Source organism: Cornus florida, unplaced genomic scaffold (assembly GCF_030987335.1).
Source record: "Cornus florida cultivar Cherokee Brave unplaced genomic scaffold, ASM3098733v1 CherokeeBrave_3.0.0_Hap2_Chr07, whole genome shotgun sequence".
Lineage (NCBI taxonomy): Eukaryota > Viridiplantae > Streptophyta > Magnoliopsida > Cornales > Cornaceae > Cornus > Cornus florida.
In genome coordinates this window covers 30,418,907-30,439,881 of record NW_026775577.1, presented here as the reverse complement: position 1 = coordinate 30,439,881, position 20,975 = coordinate 30,418,907, and the positions used below count along the sequence as shown (strand labels likewise).

Sequence of the window (20,975 nt, the reverse complement as noted above, 5' to 3'; positions counted from 1 at the left end):
CTATAGTCTAGTGAGGTTCCTTTAGTGTGTGTGTATATATATATACGGACTACTAGTTATTGTTGGATTGACTAGGATGTATACGTGTATCGGATCTCTGTTTGGACTGTAGTAAAGTAGAACTTGTTGTGTGCCTGACCCACCATTATTTTTCAGGTGTTCGTCAGGAGTAGAGGTTGTTCGTGCTGAGCGGGGATCAGTCTACTTCATTCTTCCGATGCTACATAGGAGTTCCTTTATGATTCAGTTTCCTGATTTAGACAGTTATTGTTGCCATTTGTTTAGTTTGGATTTTCTAGGGGTCCACACAGTATGGATTCCCGAATTGTATTTTGGAGGATCAGTTGTATCAGAAGAGTTTATTAATTAATGGAAATATATTATGAGGTTTATTATTAGATTATCATTTTAGTTTCTTGTCAGCATTTTATTTATTCTTCTTTATTCTTTTGTACTCTGTGTTCGTTTATTATCAATTTGTTTTAATATCCTCGAGTATTTGGGTGTGGGCCTGGCAAACCTGCATTCGGGAATCCGGGAATATCACAAAAATTGGTAAAGGAAAATGATTGATTTGAACCAATTCAATTGGGACTTCTTGTTTCTATAAAAGAATCTTCTTCAAAATTTTCTTTTCATTCTTCAAATTGTGTTTTTTTCCCCCTCTAAAGGCATGGAGAAAAACCCACCGTCTACTTAATTCAATTTATTGAAAATAATTTTAAGAATTCTAAAAATAAACAAAAAAGTATTTCAGAGAATTATAAAAGATTATCTTCTAGAACATTAGTAAACATTTTAAAAAATGTAAATATTTTCTGTACAATAATTTTTTTTTGTGGAAATGTTGAATCAAGTAGATCCTTTTTCTTTTCTTTTGGTTCCTTTCGCACTTCACTTTTAATTTCCAGCATTATTTGTTCTCTAACCAATGGTATGTCGCAAAAAAAAAAAAATAAATAAAATCTTTTTGTTTCTTTCCCTACACATTATTATTTCTATTTATTCATATAAAATTCTTCAGCAGCATGACTATCCACAAATTCAAAACCTTGGATCAATATGCGAGTATCTTTAGTACCCGACCAATACAAGTTTACTATTTTCTACAATAAAAAAAAAAGAAGAAGTGATTTTTCATTGGTCAAGGGTATTTCATAACCGCTATCTCTGTAATAGTATTATTATTATTATTTTTTTGGATCAATTCAATTTCTACACAAATGATTATGAGTTAGAGCATCTGGGGCGCATCAAATTTTAGAGAAGATTTGTGAAAAGTAGAGAGACATGGGGGCGGTATGCATTCAAAATTGAGTGCCCTTATTATGGCCCCCCACAAAGACTTATCTATGGGCTTCTCTACCAATAGAGAATGGTTTGGAGCATATATATTATTTTCTTTCCTTTGTTTATTGGCTGTTCTGTCTTACACGGATTCACAAAGAATTTATAAATAGAAAGTAAAAAATAGATAGCAGCTTCAACGGCTCTTTTAAAACGGTAATAAATGGCTATTTTAAAATGGCTATATTATTTACTGTACAAATACTAATTTTCATCTTCAATAATTCTCATCTTGAAATTTACTAGAATCAACCTCCCAAGAATATTATTGAACAAAAAAAAAAAAAATACTTAAAAATATTACAAATTACAATGGGTTTGCTTAAAGCTAATAAAGGCCTAATTTGCAAACCCAAGTCAAAATTTGGGCTGCCCACATGTTTGGCCCTTTTCGTGATAGTTTTAAAAAAAGAGAGAATCCCGCTCAACTCTCATTTCGAACACTCTTTCTCTCTCTAAAACTCACTTTCTCTCTCTAGACGCCCGGCGGAGTTATCACAGAGCGCGAGAGATATGGCGACAAACATTGGAATGATGGACTCAGCTTACTTCGTTGGCAGATCAGAGATATTGGCATGGATCAACTCAACCCTCCAACTCAATCTCTCCAAAGTCGAAGAGGTTTTCACTTCAATTTCAAACCCTAATTTTTAACTTTTTCACTCTTTTCTTCCTTTTCTAGTCGAATTTTGATGAACCGTTGGATCTAATTGTTTGCAGGCATGTTCTGGTGCCGTACACTGCCAGCTGATGGATGCGATTCATCCTGGAATTGTATCAATGCATAAAGTCAACTTTGAGGCCAAGAACGAGTATGAAATGATACAGAACTACAAGGTTCTCCAAGACGTTTTCAATAAACTCAAGATCACCAAGGTGTTGTTTTCTTATATATATATATGGTTTTAGGGTTTTGTTTCAGCTTCGTTTGATTTAATGGAAAGTCATGTTTTTCACACATTAGGGTAAGGTTTTTATTGTGATTGATGCTGTCTTGACATTTTATTTTCTGGAAAATTTCTTCATAGTGAGTTTCTTTCAAATCAAATGGGTTTATTTACATATTTATTCATTTAATTTTGGTTATTCTGATGGAAAGTCATGTTCTTGACAAAGATAGACACATAAAGGTAAAAATTTTATTATGATAGAAGCTGTCTTGACATTTCATTTTCCAGAAAAATTCTTCATAATGATTTCTTTTCCAATCAAATGATTTATGTGTTTATTCATTTCATTTTGGTTATTTTGATGGAAAATCATGCTTTTGACACTTAAGATTTTTGGTTGTGATAAGCGGAGCTATCTTGACATTCCATTTTTCTAGTGAATTTTCTGGGTATTGATTTTCCCATACAATAGATGGGGTTTATTTATTTGTTTGTTTGTTCGTAACTTTGATTATTGTGGAATATAGCATATAGAGGTGAACAAGCTAGTGAAAGGAAGGGCCCTAGATAATCTGGAGTTCATGCAATGGATGAAGCGATACTACGATTCTGTTAGCGGAGGTGCTCTCCACAGGTAATTTTCCAATTCTGGTTATGTTGTCAGTGTTGGGACACAAAAATGTAAACACAGAGATTTAACCAGAAATAATGAGAAATCAAACACAAATGTAAGATTTAATGTGGTTTGGCACAACTTAATCCACATTCACGGATGAGAAGAGATTCCATTATAATGTGTAGAAAAAGAATACTCAAATAACCGCCACCATCTCGGCTGTTATTCGAATAAGTAGGGTGTTATTATTGTCTGTTTCAGAATTTCAGTGTGGTTGGAATTAGTGATAAATTTTGGATGACTGAAGAATTATGCACATTAGAGCAATTGGGAGTTTAGTATTGTTTTAGGTTTGTTGCAATGGATAGAGTAGTAGTCATAGATTACTGCAGATTTGTTATTTTAGTACTCATTTCCATTTCTGTGTTTGGAATATTTGTCTTTACTAAACTAGGCGGAACAAATAAATGGTTGAATTTTGCATTGTTATTGGCTCTTGGTAATTATTGTTTGATTGCAATTATTACAATCAACTTTGTTGTTTTCAACCCAAGTCAATAGTATGCTGTTCTAAAATACCTTGTGAAATTTCAGATTTGGACCTTTTTCTTTTGTGCATTATAAATGTTTGTGATTAATCAGGAAAAAAGAAATTGAAATTTTCTTCGGTTTTTAAAGTCAGGCATTTTCAGGATATAAATGATGTGTATATACAACTGTATTTTTGAGTTGAAACATATCATGGTGCAGATTACTCTTAAATGCTTTGTCTTAGAAGCATCTAATGTTTGTTCAGATGACCGTTGTTCTCTTTGAGGTCATTGCCTTGGATGTATTATATCAATTGGTTGATATCTTCAAATATTTAGTTCTAGTTTTGGGAATGCAATTGTTGTGTTCTAATTTCATGCCTCATTGCTGCCAATGTTAGTTACAATCCTTTGGAAAGAAGAGAGGCTTGCAAAGGAGGAAAAGACGTGGCCAGGAAATCTGCATCATCACAATCTTCAACCAAGTCTTCAACAGCTGTCCACAAAACTCAGTCCTCTCACAATGCTCGTAAGAATGATGCATCTTCTGTAAACACTACAAATCAGTCTGCTAAGGCCTCTAAACCTTCTAGTGGAGGGGCTGAATATGAACAACAGGTACTAAGTCAGTGCAGCAATGATATCTGGTTTAACATTGATCAGACTTTTAACACTCCTCTTGATGCAGATCACAGAATTGAAGCTGTCAGTGGATAGTCTAGAGAAAGAGAGGGACTTCTACTTTGCTAAGTTGAGGGATGTTGAGATCTTGTGCCAATATCCCGAAATTGAAAGTCTACCGGTGCTCTTTCTATGTTATTTAGATTGAAGAATTAGAAGTTTAAATTTAGTGATGTATGTAAACAACTATCGGTTACAAGGTGTTGGTTAATATCCTCTATTTCCTTTACAGGTTGTTGAAGCAATAAAGAGGATATTGTATGCTACGGATGATAATGCATCAGCAGTGGCAGAAGCTCAAGCAATGATATCCCAGCAGAGGAAGACAGCAGAGCCATTGAGTCCTGTTTCTGAGGTGCTAGAAGACAGACCAAAGACAGATACTCAGAAGAGGAAAAATATTATCAATGTTGATGTTGATGCTGTTGCCAGCACTATATTATCTCCAAGGAAAAGGATTTCTGATGCTTCTGATGTCCACTGCAATGGATCGCCCCTTATGACTTGCTGATCATCTCCAAATTTTGAGCCATGGTTGTGTGATTCTATCTGGTTAATAGAATGATTTTGTGTCACCATCTTGCCGTTTATCTGCGTTCCTAGTTGATGTGTCAAAACCAGTTTGGCCATGTTGTTGCAGCGTCATGGGATATAGTCATAAGCCAAAAAGGTTTAGCGTGCATCCTGCTTTTTTGATGTCCTCTACGAGGTATGATGATACGATATCTCTTCACTTCAAGGCTACTTTCAGTTTGTTTTCGTGTTGTGAGAGGTTCAAGGGAGTTTATGGAGTTGCTCTATTAGGGCACCAGCATATCTATACAATTTTAAAGCCGTACTGTATACTTCAATACAATCATACACACCGCCCAGTAACTTGGATTATAGGAACTGGATTGATGAACTTATTATGTTTCCCCCTTTTCTTCTTTACTGCTGTTCTCCTATAATGATTGAGCCTCTCTATTCATATATTTACGTTTGACAATGTTATATAGCAGCCATATATTATTGTAAGCTGATTTATGATTTATATGATGGCACTTGTAAAATGGTTACAAGTTACCTATATTAATCTTCTTTTATTTACAGTGATTGGTAATATATTTTTCATTCTCTGCCCTTATAGCTAGAGAGGTGTGAAAAGCTGTGTTAAACTAAAATGCCTATTGAAGGTCATTGGCATGAAATCCAAACACATTGAAGATTATGATAATTGGTTGTACATTTTTTTGGTGCTTTCAACCCTTGGTTTGCCATTTAAGCTTTGAAGTTGCATCATCCATTATCTGCTTGGATTGAGGGCTTAAGCAATCACTCATTGTGAATTCTAGGGCTTCATGAGACCTGCCGTTTCTTGGTCGGTCTAAGCTGATAGCGATTGACAATGCTATTCGGACGTAATAGCCTATGACTCTTGACTAGACTATTATTAGGACTGAGATTTGTTATCCCTTAAACTAACATCTCGATTGCATACATATTGATTAAACAGGATACTCTGTTGCTACTCCTTCATGCACTGTATTCAGGATGCAATAACATGACTTCACAGAACCTTTTCCAAAACTAGTCTGGCCACAAATTTTCTTTTTCTCTATTCCAAGTTGTAAGATCAATCTGAGCCATCCACATTTGTGCAATTCCAACGAAAATACATTAAAAAAAAAAATAAAAAAAAAAAAAACAAGTGAAAGTGTCAGTAACTCACCAGCCACCACTGAAAGTGAAGCAAAACAAGTGCCCTTTATTCTTCTCCAACACCTATAAGAATCTTATTCCCATTGATTGATTCAATACCAAGCAGGTAGCCAATACATCTATCTGAAGCCCCTCCAAATCTGTGTCCTTTGGAGTCTCCGCCTCTTTTTGCAATTTTCCATGCAATTTAACAGGCTTACATAGAAAAACTGGCACAATTAAGTTTTTTTCCACTTCTTTTGAGGAGAAGAGGTTATACCATTATATCTCACCCCAGAATTCATCTTATCTTATTTGTTTATTTATTTATTTGGTAGGGTTAGTTGCAATGATAAATTTAGTGATATCTAGATTTAAATTGGGAAAGAAATGAGGATTTTGATGGTGGGCATTAATCTTGCTGGAAAAAACAACTATATTGCACTATATAGTCGCTCAATAATCAATATTGTGGGTTTGGATCACTCCAATACAATTTGTACAACAATTGTATAGATTCATGCCAGTTTTAACATATTTCTTCTTTCTTTATTGAATTTCAAAATCGATACATGGTTGTATATGTTGGGAAGAGAAATATAAAATAAATAACAATGTGTTTTTCTTTGTGGTTGGAGTTATTTGATATAAACGTGGAGTTAGTGAATAAAAGTACTTAAATGTCGTTATTACAAGAAAGCATTCTACTGTTAGCAGTTTGGTGATCCAAAAAATAAATCTTTCGGTATGGAATTGAGTATTGTAGAAGTTTGGTACGACAACTTTGAATTTGAGATGGCAAAGATCGAGATGATGATTCATACACATTTGTTCGTGGCGGTCGATACAGAATTTACTGGTTTTATATTACGTGCTCCAAGAAATGCTCCGGAACGACGGCTATACAGTGAAGATTACACAGATTGGTATTACTCTACTCGACGACGCTGGCGATTCTTGTGAAACTTGGCAATTTCATCTCAGAAAAAGCCCGTCCACTTTCATTTGCTAAAACTGCATAGTTTTAATCTCACTGTCCTCACGGATCACCAGAGTCTTTGTTTAGAGTTTTACTTATAATCTAATTTATAATTTGTGTATCTCATTAGTAAAATAGTTGCATTTTATATATATTCTTTTATTTAGAGGGATTGGTACGAAAACGGATTAAATGGTACCAATGAAATCTGTCTTATTTATAAGGATCCTTCCGATCTGATGCAATAGGATCAACGGTTAGAATTTAGTGTTCAAACCACCCTCTTAAAATATCTAGGAATTGTAAGTAATTTGCTAATTCTTTAGAATACTCTCTATACAACTTTTAAAATCCTTCCTTAAATAAGATACAATATGATCAATACTTAGAATTTAGTTTTCAAACCACCCTCTTAAAATATCTAGGAATTCTACATAATTTATTAACTCCTCATAATATTCTCTAAACAATTTTTTAAATCCTCCAATACACCACAATTAATTTACTATTTTATAAGGTTTTTTTTTTTTTTTTGATGGTAAAACAAACTCACACATACATTATCGAAACTCAATCCCAAACCTCTCTTTGAAAAATTAATCATTGATATCGCTGAACTGCTTGACCCTTTGGTATTTTGTAGAGACAGCTGCAACTATATATTTGGTGATATCTCGATTTCAATTGAAAAACAGAGAATATTTTGATGGCAGGTCTTGATCTTGCTGGAAAAACAAATATTTTGTACAAGCTAAAACTCGGAGAAATTTTTACTATACTATACCCACTTGTGATATCCAATCTAAACACTCTTTCTGTGTGGAAAGTTATTCTAACAGCCTAATACAAAGAAAATGATTTAAAATATTTTTTTTCCTTTTCCCAATAAGTAACATATATATTTCTTTAGTAAAATAGATTGAATTTGCAAATAGATGCATGGTTGTGTTGCATGGGAAAAAGAAACATAAAATTAGTTTAATTTCTAAACTAATTTTTTTTTACATTCTAATTTCGAAGCACAAATTTTAAGTTATTAGACGCATCGTTTGCGTAACAATCATTTTTCCTGCATGATTACAATGAGAGAAATTTTTTTAATAAACCAAGATAATTAAAACAATAAATATGTAAATAAGTGATAAAATATCAAATTAACACATCCACAAAGTGAGATTGCCAAAATTGTTAATGTGAAAAATAGAGTTGAATGTGCATAGAGTCTTCTACATATACAAATAGTGTAAGATTGTTTATGTTAGAATTGTCTTTACTTATAAGGTGTGTTTTTTAAAAGAATACAGTAGTCTACTTGTTAGTCTTACATTATTCAACTCTAGATGCTTACTTTTTAAAAATTAATTAGAGGAATTCTTCCATGTATAAAAATTTAAGCAATATATCTTTTAAGAATTTAAAATAAATGTATAAATTTTTTAGCTTGCATTCTTTAAACAAAAAATATAGTGTAACTTTTTACTATTACTAATATTATGCATCTCCTAATATAAAACAACAATAATAATGAGATAGTTCAAACACATTTGCTCATGTTAGGAGATTAAATTTTTATTATTTTACCGATAATGACCTTTAGCATATGTACAAATAGTGCTTATACATGTGAATGCTATATCTGTATTTATAGTAGTTACATGTGGACGAAGCTCCACTCTACCTTAATTTCAGATTTCACTGTTTTCTTGCTCTCATTCTCTGTACATGCGTGCGTTTTTGCTCTCACTCTCAGTCTATGTGGGAGATCTCAATTTGTTATAACCTCAAAATTACCCATTTCACGCCAATAATTTAGAGATAAATTAAAATATTTCAGGGGTATTACATTCGTGTAGATAATTTAGCTTGAAAGTTTTTATGTTTCTTTTAAATCACTTTTGAGCTGTACAGATATTTTTCTATGCCCTTTGATCATTTTCAATTGTTCAATTCTCATATGGTAAAAGAGATTCTTGATACAATCGTCTTTGAAACATTCCTGTATTCCAAAAATTGCATAGTTTTTATTCAAAGTGCTATTAAAAGTGAGCAGTCTAAACAATTGTGTATCAAGTTAAATTTAACTTATGCATTGTAAAAAGTTTGAACTTAGAATCTTGATGCACCACTTCGTGTATTTTTTTCCCCAAATGCCATGACTATTTCTAAATCACTGATAAACTCGGTCTGCATTTTCTTTGTCAATGTCATCTCAAAAATGGAGGTAAGACCACGTATATCTGCCTCTTTCCGAACCTTCTAAGACTTTTGCAATAACGAGAGGCTCGTGCATTAAGTTAGCCACTAAATCATGAAACTGTGCCATGTTAAAAGGGCGTTTTCTCATGCTCACAACCCCAACCATAAGCCCCTGGAAAGAAGTTACAGGACCAAAAACTTCTAATTCATATTTATCAATCCATGAATTTCAATCCTATTGTCAACATTTCTATCATTTTCTTGTTTTAGTAAGTGGAATTTGGGAATTGTGCCACCTTTGATTTTAAAGATGTTAACATGATTTATATATTTGTTTGCTTACAGAAATAATTTAAACTGCCCTAAGCAGAAATAATTTAAACTGCCACTAAAGATTTAGGCTCCTTCTATCATAACCGTCTCTATTTTGGTAACTTTAATATCACTTCATGATGAATAATCACTCTAATAAGATCACAATAAGGGCTTTGCTTAGAAATATTGGGTATGTAATAAATTAGGGGTATATATGACGGCCCACATACACAGTGTAGATCAGAGTCCTTGTCGTCGTTGTGGTCTTCATGGGTTAGTTTATATATCACCATCTATTCATACCGTATAAATATTGTTCACTTTGCACACTTTGCTTTCGGTGCTCACGATTTTTCTCAAAACGCGTCTATACAATTAAGAGATGTCCACACATATAAGTGTCATCAAACTACTTTCCTAGACGAAGCGGGATGTCACAATATAAATCATGGTTTCAATTATATACATATATATATATTTTTTCAAAATTATTATAAAATATTTTGAAAAATGTTCCAACACCTCATTGGTCAAACCTGATTGATACAGTGTGTGCGTGTTGCCATATTTGTTTCACCATTCCAACAACAAATGGCTGAGATAAACCCCACAAGGGTAACCTGTAAAGCCCTAAATACATCTAAACATAGTTTTCTTCAACTCTCACTGTTAAACAACATTTATTTGTATTGAATAGACCTATGATCGATACCATGAATTATGAGTTTTGTTGACCAAATAGAGTATGAGATAAATGTAGCAAATTCACATTTGCATAATCAAATTCACATTATGTAGGCATGTGACAGGAGCAATGGGCGAAAGAGCAATGCCGTGTGGGCAAATGCTATACAGCCAATTGGTTTAGCCAAATAAGACAGTTGGTGAGACATGCAGTTTCTTGGTCGGTGTAAGCTGATAGCGATTGACAATGCCATTCAGACGATTGACAATGCCATTCAGACGTAATAATCTACGACTCTCGACTAGACTATTATTAGGACTGAGATTTGTTATCCCTTAACTAACATCTCGATTGCATACATATTGATTAAACAAAGGATACTCTGTTGCTACTACTCCATGCACTGTATTCGGGATGCAATAACATGACTTCACAGAACCTTTTCAAAAACTAGTGTCTGGCCACAAATTTTCTTTTTCTTTATTCCAAGTTGTAAGATCAATCTGAGCCATCCACATTTGTGCATTTCCAACGAAAATACATTAAAAAAAAAAAATGGTTAAAAATGTCAAGTGGAAGTGTCAGTAACTCACCAGCCACCACTGAAAGTGAAGCAAAGCAAGTGCCCTTTATTCTTCTCCAACACCTATAAGAATCTTATTCCCATTGATTGATTTAATACCAAGCAAGCAGCCAATACAACTATCTAAAATCCCTCCAAATCTGTGTCCTTTGGAGTCTCCACCTCTTTTTGCAATTTTCCACGCAACCTAAGAGGTTTACATAGAAAAACTTCTCTATATCTTTAGTACTTCGTTATATATGTTATCAACCAATTATATCAATTATATCACTTTACATAAGAGAGTATTCAGTGTGCATCACATACATACTCTATCTGCTTTTATAAAAATAGAAAGCCACATCAAAATTATTAATAAAAAATGCTGATGTGGTGGTACTCTTTTTTTTTATTTTTTTTATTATTATTATTTTCAAGTTCGTGCAATGGTGTGGTACATTAACCTCATTACCTACTTTTTATTTTATTATTATTTGTTCGAGCTATGTATATTATAAATGAGTATAGCTGTTGTGAGGGGAAGAGAAAAGTGACCAAAAAGCACTACTGAAATGTTAAAATACTATATAAAATAGATAAATATTATCTATAGGATTATCCAAATGTAGAATCGATGGAGACCACTGATTTGATACTCTACTTTTTATCCATACCATCCCCTTTTTTTCCTACTTTATGAAAACATACTCCACTTTCTCTGTCACCCCGTATGCTCTAAGTAAAAATGTTTTATTTTAATGGGTCTTATTACTATATGTCAGTATCTAATTAGTTAGTAATACAACGTTACTAATACAATTAAGTTTTTCTCCACTTAGGTAGGAGAGGCTATGCAGTTATACACCAGCTGGGGTAGTCACCCTGGAATTCGTCTTATCTTATTTGTTTTTTATTTATTTGGTATGGTTAGTTGCAATGATAAATTTAGTGGGAAGGAAATGAGAATTTTGATGGTGGGCATTGATCTTGCTGGAAAAACAACTATATTGCACAATATAGTCGCTCAATATTGTGGGTTTGGATCACTCCAATACAAGTGGTACTCCAATTGCATTGATTCATGCCACAGTTTTAACATATCGATGCATGGTTGTATAAGTTGGGAAGAGAAACATAAAATCAATAACAATGTGGTTTGAGTTATTTGATATGAACGTGGAGTTGGTGAATAAAAGTAGTACTAGTTATATGTCGCTGCAATGTGTTGACGAGGGAATTCTGTATTGTATTTAGTTATTGGGCTCTGATTGTATTTAGTTATTGAATACGTTCAAATTTTTTGTTGTTTTTTTTTTTTTAATATATAAAGTTTAAAATTTCAAATTTTACCCTTTTTACATTATAAAATTTTGTGCTTTATTCAGAAAAAACAAATTGAATCCGCTATTTTAAAATTATCTTATTCTCCCATGGACCAAACCCTTGTACTCCAGAGATGAAACCAGGGCCTAGATCAGAAACTTGGACATGCGCATAGATCATAAACTTGTGTCTGATACCGTTACAAATATTCTCTATTTAGAGTTTTACTTGTAATCTAATTTATAATTTCTATGTGTCATTAATAAAATAGTTGCATTTTATCTATATTCTTTTATTAGGAGGGATTGGTAACATCGAAAAGAAGTTGGCTAGAAATGAAATCTCTGCCTTATTTATAAATATCAGGGATAAGAGGCTACAAATGAAATCTGCCTTATTTATAAAGATCTTCCTTAATACAGGGATTTGATGCAATAGGATCAAAGGTTAGAATTTAGTTTTCAATCCACCCTCTTAAAATATCTAGGAATTCTACATAATTTCCTAATTCTGTAGAATATTCCCTATACAATTTTTTAAATCCTTCCTTCTATTAAAATATCTAGGAATTCTACATAATTTCTTAACCCTTTAGAATATTCTCTATACAATTTTTTAAATCGTCCAATACACCACAATTTTCCGTGTTCCTCCTTGTATTGTATAACATGGATGCAATTATTTTATATTGAATTGTTTTTAGCAATCATTTATTTAGTCTGTTTACAAATATCAATTAATTTATTTTATAGATTTTTTTTTAATGGTAAATCAAACTCACACATGCATCATTGAAGCTCAAACCCAAACCTCTCTTTGAAAATTAGGCATTGATATCATTGGACCACTTGACCCTTCGATATTTTGTAGAGTCATCTACAACTATATATTTGGTGATCTCTCGATTTCAATAAAAAAAAGAAATGAATATTTTGATGGCGGGTCTTGATCTTGCTGGAAAAACAAATATTTTGTACAAGTAGATAAATTTTTACTATACCATACCCACTCGTGGTTGTGGTATCACTCTTTCGGTGTGGAAAGATATTCTAAGAGCCTAATACAAAGAAAATGATTTAAAATATATATATATATATTTCTTTTCCAATAAGTAACTTATATATTTCTTTAGTAAAATAGATTGAATTTGCAAATAGATGCATGGTTGTGTTGCATGGTAAAAAGAACATAAAATTAGTTTAATTTCAAATTAAATTTTTTTCCATTCCAATTTCGAAGCACAATTTTCAAGTTAGTAGATGCATCTACAATCATTTTTTCTCTACGTGATTAAAATGAGAGAATTTTTTTTTTTAATAAACCAAGATAATTAAAACAACAAATATTTGAAATCACTGGTAAACTCGGTCTGCACACTCTCCGTCAATGTCATTGGTAATCATACTTCTTTGATGATTCATTATATAACATGTATTAATTATCAAAAATTAGACTAAGTATATCTAAATCCTCTCGGACCTCCCAAAGCCCATGCAATGAATAGAGGCTCATACCCACTAAATCATGAAACTGTGCCATGTTAAAAGGGCGCATTCTCAGGCTCACAACCCAACCATAAGCCCCTGGATAGAAGTTAAAGGACCAAAATTTTCTAATTCATTTATCAACCTAAAAATTGACCATCCATGAATCTCAATCTTATTGTCAACATTTCTATCATTTTCCTGTTTTGATAAGTGGAATTTGGTAATTGATTTGAACTGCCACTAAAGCTTTAGGCTCCTTCTATCAGAACCATCTCTATTTTGGTTTGGAAGGTGGCTTAGCTATTTAGCTACATAGTCAGAAATATATGGATATTTTATTTAAGCATGTAACTAGACTTTAACATCACCTCATGATGAATAGTAACTGTAATAAGATCACAACAAGAGCTTCTGCTTATAAATATTAGGTATGTAATAATACATTAGTTCTGAATGTAAAAGCATCTTCATTGTTATACATAAATCACACAAAAACATGTATATACATCTCAACAATTTAAAACTTAATTGCTCAAGGGGGTACATATGACAAACCACCTACACCGTGCAGATATTATCACTCTTCTTGGTACTTCAGTTTTTTCTCCCAACGCATGTAATCAAAACCTCTCACCCGTGACGTCTTTTGGGACCTAGTGTCTTCGCTGGTGTGACTCGGACTAATGAGTTAGTTTTGATACTATCTATTATGATCCGCCTACACCATATAGATATTGTCGATCTGTCTTACACTCTCTCCTCTCGGTGCTTATGATTTTTCTCAAAACGTTTCTACACAATCAAGATATGTCCACACATATAGGTGTCATCAAACTACTTCCCTAGACGATGTGAGACGTCGCCGTTATATACATATATATTTTCAAAATTATTATAAAATATTTTAAAACATATTCCAGCAACATATAGGTCAAACCTAATGCACTTGATACAGTGTGTGCTTGTTGCCATGAAGGAAGAGAGGAGAATGCAATTGAGTGTGAAGATATAATATTCATATTTGTTTCACCATTCCAACAAACAAATGGCTGAGACAAACCCCAAAAGGGTAAAGCCCTCCTAAATACATCTAAACTTGGTTTTCTTCAACTCACTGTTAAACAACATTTATTTGTATTGAATATGATCATGTCTCATCTCAGTGTTTTATAGGTCAAAAATTCAGAAACCTAAGTACTTGTATTGAATACCACCAACAATCATGGACCATTCCTTGTTATATTGGCTTTACATTATATACAGCTGGCAGAGTTCAAATGATGTGACAATTGCTACATTAGGTATTAATGAAGAGTGTAATATTAGCAGTCAAGGAACGTTTGAATTTTTAAAGTTAGGTTTGGGTAGATGGGTTCTTCATTTCTTATTTATGGACTTCTGGTTGGAATGCAACAGATTTTGAAGCAAAAGTCCACATACCATGAATTATGAGTTTTGTTGACCAAATAGAGCATGAGATAAATGTAGCAAATTCACATTATGTAAGCATCTGATAGGAGCAATGGGCGAAAGCCTGATGGAGCAACACTGTGGCATTCAGTCTTTCAGACTGGGGGCCACCACAGTTACTCTCTTTTTGAGAATTCATACATGTCGTAGTTATCTCTCAAATGCAAATTTTGATTTGGTCTTAATTAAGAAAATAAAATAGACGCTTAACAACGCATCTTCACAAACCAAGAACTACGAGGCCTCCTGTTACACAGCCAATTATAACTTTCTTTTTTATGAGATCTTGTGTAGGTACACTTGGTGTACATTATTCAAGGAAACTAAGATGCAAGTCTTTCTACTAATGGTTGTAACAATTTGGGCCTATGGGTCTCCTCCTAATGGTTGTAAAAGTTGTTTGGGCTTCTCCTCTCTTTAATCTTATACTAATTACTATATCGAAAATGATATTTAAAATGAATAGTTAAGTCTAATAATCGGAATCCCTTGTAATTTCATGATATATTGAAGTCAGTCTCTAGTAGGGCTCAGTTTAAGACATTTGATAGTAATAATTAAGTAAGTCAGAGTATTGGGCCAAACAAATAGGCCTCAATATCATTACTCTTATCATATATATAATTTTTTAAAATTTCTTTAAGGAAAAAATAAAAATAAAAAAACGCAACATTTTTAATATTATTTCGGTTTTATTTTCTTTCTTTGGATTTCCCGCAACCTTAATGAAGATGGGATTCCATCTCAATTTTCTAGAATTTTTACTATATATTGTGTTTCAATTAAATGTTAAATGATTTATTGGTTTTTCATTGAGAAAATTCTGTAAATTGGTGGGACATTAATAAGAACTTAGGAAACGAAGTGTGTACTGGATTAGTACAGCCATGTCACAACACTATGAATACATATATCTCTGAACTTTTTCTTATTCGGTTGGAACAAAATGTTCTCTTTAATTCAGTTGGTGAAACCTTCTAATAAGACCTCTCAACAATATGCAGAGTCGCTGGATAGAGTGTAGTATTTGACCACTTGATAATTTGATACATTAATATAAACCCTAAATTTGTGGGTTTGTTTCTTAGACTTGGTACACTCAAAATGGTAAGAGAGGTCTATTACATTTGATTTCATTTTGACTAATGGGACAATAAAGTGCCCAGGACATCTCATGAAACTTCCTTCCTGCTATCTACTGTTTGGCTCTACCCTATTTCAGCCTCAGCATCAAATGAAGCAAAGGAGTACAGAGCTTTCAAGTCTCAACAACTTCTATGAGATGATATAAAAACAACCTCCTTCCGTCGTACCAAATGAGCAATAGTCCAAGCGTTACAAACCCTCCTCCCAAAAAGGGAGTTTAGGCGTTGGAGCCTCCGTGAAGATATGAATGTTATTACTTTCATGAGCAAGTCTATGATGAGGGTGTGATATAGTGAGCTCACGACTTCAATTGAATGATGTCGTCTATGATGCACCGTTGTGAGTTCGCGCCTTCATTCCTTGTATCTACTCAATGGCATTGTCATTCACTGGATCCAATAGATGGATTATTTTTAACGACACAGAAAATTGTTGCTGAAGATGAACTATTTGTTGAAAATATATATATATATATATATAGAAGGGACACTTCCCGCGACAAATTTGAGTGAGTTTGCACCTTCATTCGTTGGATCTACTCAATGACATCATCAATCAATGGATCCAATTGTTGGGATATTTTTAGCGGAGAAAATTGTTGCTAAAGATGAGCCATTTGTTAAAATATATATATATATATATATATATAGAAGGGGCACTTCTCGTGACATATTTGGTTTCGTCGCAAATAATTGCCACAAAAATCTAGAGACAGAAATTCTCTATGCTACTAGGATGAAGGGCAATATTGAATCTGAAGTCTCCATATGTCCACCAAGATATTTACCAAATAAAGGAGCTCGCATCTTCCCATTTAATTCTAAACTATGGTGTAAATCTTTGACTCAAATGATCAACATTTGTAACATCATCTTTTGAAAATATGCTTTTGGGTAGTTCACTTCATTTACTATGTATGATCAATTGTCTATCGATTATAAATGGAGCTGTTGGTTTTACATTGAAAAAATTCTTTAGTTGGTAGCATATTATTAAGATCTGATAAAACAAAATCTGGCATAGTTTGGTACCATTAGTAAAAGTTATGACACCATGAGGAACATGTCTTTGACCTCTTTCTCATTTGGTTTGAATGGAATGATCTTTTTAATTTAGTAGGTGAAAATTTCTAGTTGTACCCTACAATGATCTACTTATGAGCCAGTCATTGAATTCAAACACAGAAGATCCTATTACATAACCTAATAAAAACACTTTGTCATAATGGAGAAGATAGAAATAGGGCCACTACCATAAATATGTATTACCCATTAAAACATTAATATCAACCTTCATTAGCAATTAACCAGGCTTAATTACGGAGTTCATTCTGCTAGGAGGTCACCTATCTTGATACTACTTCAAGTTAAGTATGCCTAACTACGAAGTTTTGATAGATTCACGACCATCACGGCTTTAAAATGTATTGTGTCATAAAAGAGTGTTGGACCTTACATATAATATTTCACCTTTCTCAGACGATATGAGATTATAACACCCTATAGCCTGTTAGTGTCCAGTGTCTCGCACCTGCCCACAGAGGTCTCACAACCTACCTACAATGTACATATTGTTCACTTTATATTATTTTTGTGTTCAAGATTTTCAACGCGTCTACACAATTATGAGATATTTACACATATAAGCGCCAACAACCTGTCATATTGATAACATCTACACAACGAGATAGGTCGTGACATTGTCTCCACTGAGACTCGAACTCCCACCCCTTTTTGAGAAATAAGAACCTAATACTGCTAGGTCATTTGTTTGTTGGTGTCTCTTAAACTTAGGTACACTTAAAATGATAAAATAGCTTAGACTAGGAACATTTTTATTTCACATGAACTATTGTATAAAACAGTACTCAGAAACAGTACTCTGAAATTTCCTCTGCTGACATATAGCATTTGGCTTTCCCTATTTTAACCCTGATCAGCATAATAAGAAAACAAAGGAGTACTGAACTCTTTTTAAGTTTCAACAACTTCCATGAGATGATAGAAAAAACAATCTCCTATAGCTGTTTCCAACCATTCCTATCTTCTGTCATATCACATGAATACTACTATTACTTCCAAAATCTTTGCCATTTCCATATCTAAACTTATTCTGTGTACCTTCTCTTCAATTTGACAAGGCATATTGTGAAAAGAAGTGAAGGAAAAGAAGTTACATTGGACAGACAAATATTTTTCATTTATTTTCATCCACTACCCTATTCCTTTGAATGATTGAGATATCTCAATGGGATCATAAAATCTCAATTTTACATTAGTAATTCTTGTCAGTGACAATTTTATTAAGCCTAAATTAGTTTACACATTACATTAAGGTTGTTGTATGTGACCTAAACAAGTTTGAAACAAAATATAGGCTTAGAGAATACCACATCTTGGTAAGTGAAGATAAGACCCTTCCCTAAGTAAAGATAAAGACTGTGTAAAATTGACAGAAGTCTCATGTACTGGACTAATCCGTTATTAGCTAAGTAACTAAACGACTAAATCATATGTATCAATTTTCGTAATCTTAATATTCTATATGGGATTTATACGTTGTTAGTGATATCTCTCTGGATGAGAGAAATCTAATTTTTATTCAAAACCAATGGGCCACCATGATTTTCAGTTGGTTTAAATGATTTTGTATGCCTCTCCTTTATTATGATGATGCTCATCCAGGAGAGTACTCTTTGCAATTATCTTCAATTCATGACTTAAGCCAGAATCCAATGTGGTCTGAATTATTGAAATTATTACTGACTTCTGATCATTCCAAAAAAAAAAAAAATCATCTTTTTCTTTTAATTATTTGGTCAAATTTTACTAAAGTTTTAATGAAATATTTTAATTAATCACAAAATTTTCAGTCAAGGTTCAATTTTCATCAAATTTGAGTTGAATAAGAAAAATGTCCTAAATATCCTTCTGTTCTAAAACTTGCTATTTAGATTTATTCTTTTTTCAACATTTTTTTGACAGGCCTTAAAAAAGTTATAACGAATTTCTTATAACCACCCAAAATATTCGTTGGAGATATATATATATATATATATATAGCACAATTTCTTGGAGAAATTAAATTGGATTCATTTTACTTCTTTTTAATTTTTTTGTTTTTTTTAATCAACAACAATAATTGAAAACCTCTTAACCTCGTGTCTCTTTAAGTTGTTATGTCATCTCTTAAAACACATTGATATAAGAGTATTTGAATTCTTAATGTCTTGAATTAATTGAGAAAGGCTAAAAAAAATTATTTGAGTAAAATTCAGAAATTTATTTGATGTGTCTGATTGTATGGTTAAATTATTATTGATGTTGTCTATTTTATTTTATTTTTTGTTTTGGAGTCTTAGTAGCATCGGAATTGTTTCAATAATCATTCGATGTATGTAAGGTGAGGAGACAGTATGTGTTAGTGTTCTAAGAAATTTGACACCACCGAAAAAACACTGTTATACAATAGATATCCGAAAATAACAAGTTTCGACTGGAATTTTGAAAATTGAGGATTTGGACCCAATAATTCATGTCGTTATATTAATTTAAATGTTTGGTTAAAAATCATTGAATTTCAAAAAATCTTTAATTAATAAGGTTGTGTTCGTAACTTGCATGTCCATGAATTTAATTTTGTTTGTAGACTTCAATTTGTCCAAAAAAGTCCATCAAAGTCTTGTACCTCAGCATTCATGTTTATGTTGATACCATCGAAATTAAATAAAATTGTACATGTACCCATGTCATATGTTTCCACTTCTTGTTTAGCTCTGTAGAACACAGTAGGTATTATTACAATTGGTATCATTATTTTTAATGGCATTTGGAACTTTGCACATCAATTTAGCTATATATATATCACTGAGGAGCGCATAATAGTACATTGCGTACATGTAGGAATGGGCTACGCCCCCATAACTCTCTGATTTAATGTGAAAACTATTCAAAATCAGATCGCTTATTCATTCTGAATTTGTCACGTGTCTTTACAACACATCGCTTATTAAACAATTTTATATCGTTTACGTAACAAATACATTACATCATTATTTTATGGTATTACATTTCGTAATGTAACTGTTGCATTACGATGTAGTATGTTGCACTACCGATGCAGGATGAGTACACTGGATCGGAAGGCATCCGAGTTCTTGGTTATAAGAAAATACTACAACAGGGAGCTAGTGTCTTCATTTTGTCAATCACACAAAAGAACAAGAGTACTATAACTATTGGCTTACCTACACAGCCCGGATTCTCTATTGCGGAGAAGAGTGGAGATCATTTCACATGAAATGAGAATCACTCCGTTTATCGAGAATACATCTCGTGTGAGATGATCTCCACCCTTCTCTCGTGTGTTAGATGATCTCCACCCTTCTCTCGTGCTAACACAGTGTTGTAGATAGGATAAGATCCTAATTCCCTACATTGTGCCACCCTCAAAATCTTTTACAGATTGGATGATACTCAGTGGAACTCTCATCCACTAAAGAACTTGCCAAAAGATTAAATGTTGTTACAAACCTGAGATATAGTATTGGGGAATATTTTATAGAGTAGTTATTGTAAGAAGAATGGGCAACATGTGAGATTTACATAGGGCTAATCATTGTATCATTCCATAATTATTGGGTGGGCTCTCTCTCTCTCACACGCACACACATGAATCATGATCTCTTTCTCTCTCCCTCTCTCTCACACACACACGCACATGAATCATGATCACTGAGAAATTATTCTAATTTACATCAAAGTATACCAAACTTAAAGGCAGAAAGATCACAATTACAGAAGAGATTTCACATCTCCTCAGTAAATTACTCAAATTCAATTTCACCCTTCCACCTTTTTTTACTTCTTTCCATGGATAGTGAGTGTCTGGAAGAATAAATGCATCCAGAGAAATTATTCTGCTAACAATTTTACTTGCTTTTTCTTTTATTGCATTATAGATTTCTTACACTTATTATTTTTTACTGAATCAGGAAGCACAATCTGGTTTAATACACGAATTTAGCCCCACCAAATACTGCTAGAGGGCCCACTTAATATGATTTTCG

The 20,975-nt window shown here is 32.8% G+C and overlaps 1 protein-coding gene across 1 annotated transcript; it reads left to right on the top strand.

Annotated features, from left to right (window-relative positions):
* Window positions 1-1,442: 1,442 nt before the first annotated feature.
* Window positions 1,443-5,309, top strand: LOC132266938 (microtubule-associated protein RP/EB family member 1C-like). The gene is made up of 6 exons (XM_059767955.1): window positions 1,443-1,968; window positions 2,068-2,223; window positions 2,765-2,871; window positions 3,785-4,001; window positions 4,072-4,185; window positions 4,297-5,309. The coding sequence occupies exons 1-6, from the start codon at window positions 1,861-1,863 to the stop codon at window positions 4,573-4,575; spliced, it is 981 nt and encodes a 326-aa protein (XP_059623938.1). The 5' UTR covers window positions 1,443-1,860; the 3' UTR covers window positions 4,576-5,309.
* Window positions 5,310-20,975: the final 15,666 nt, after the last annotated feature.

Bases quoted from the DNA above. Each gene is read 5' to 3' on its own strand.
- LOC132266938 (XM_059767955.1), top strand. From the start codon at position 1,861: ATGGCGACAAACATTGGAATGATGGACTCAGCTTACTTCGTTGGCAGA. The intron at 2,224-2,764 runs GTGTTGTTTTCT...TGTGGAATATAG, and splicing joins ATAAACTCAAGATCACCAAG to CATATAGAGGTGAACAAGCT. The intron at 4,186-4,296 runs GTGCTCTTTCTA...TTTCCTTTACAG, and splicing joins CCGAAATTGAAAGTCTACCG to GTTGTTGAAGCAATAAAGAG.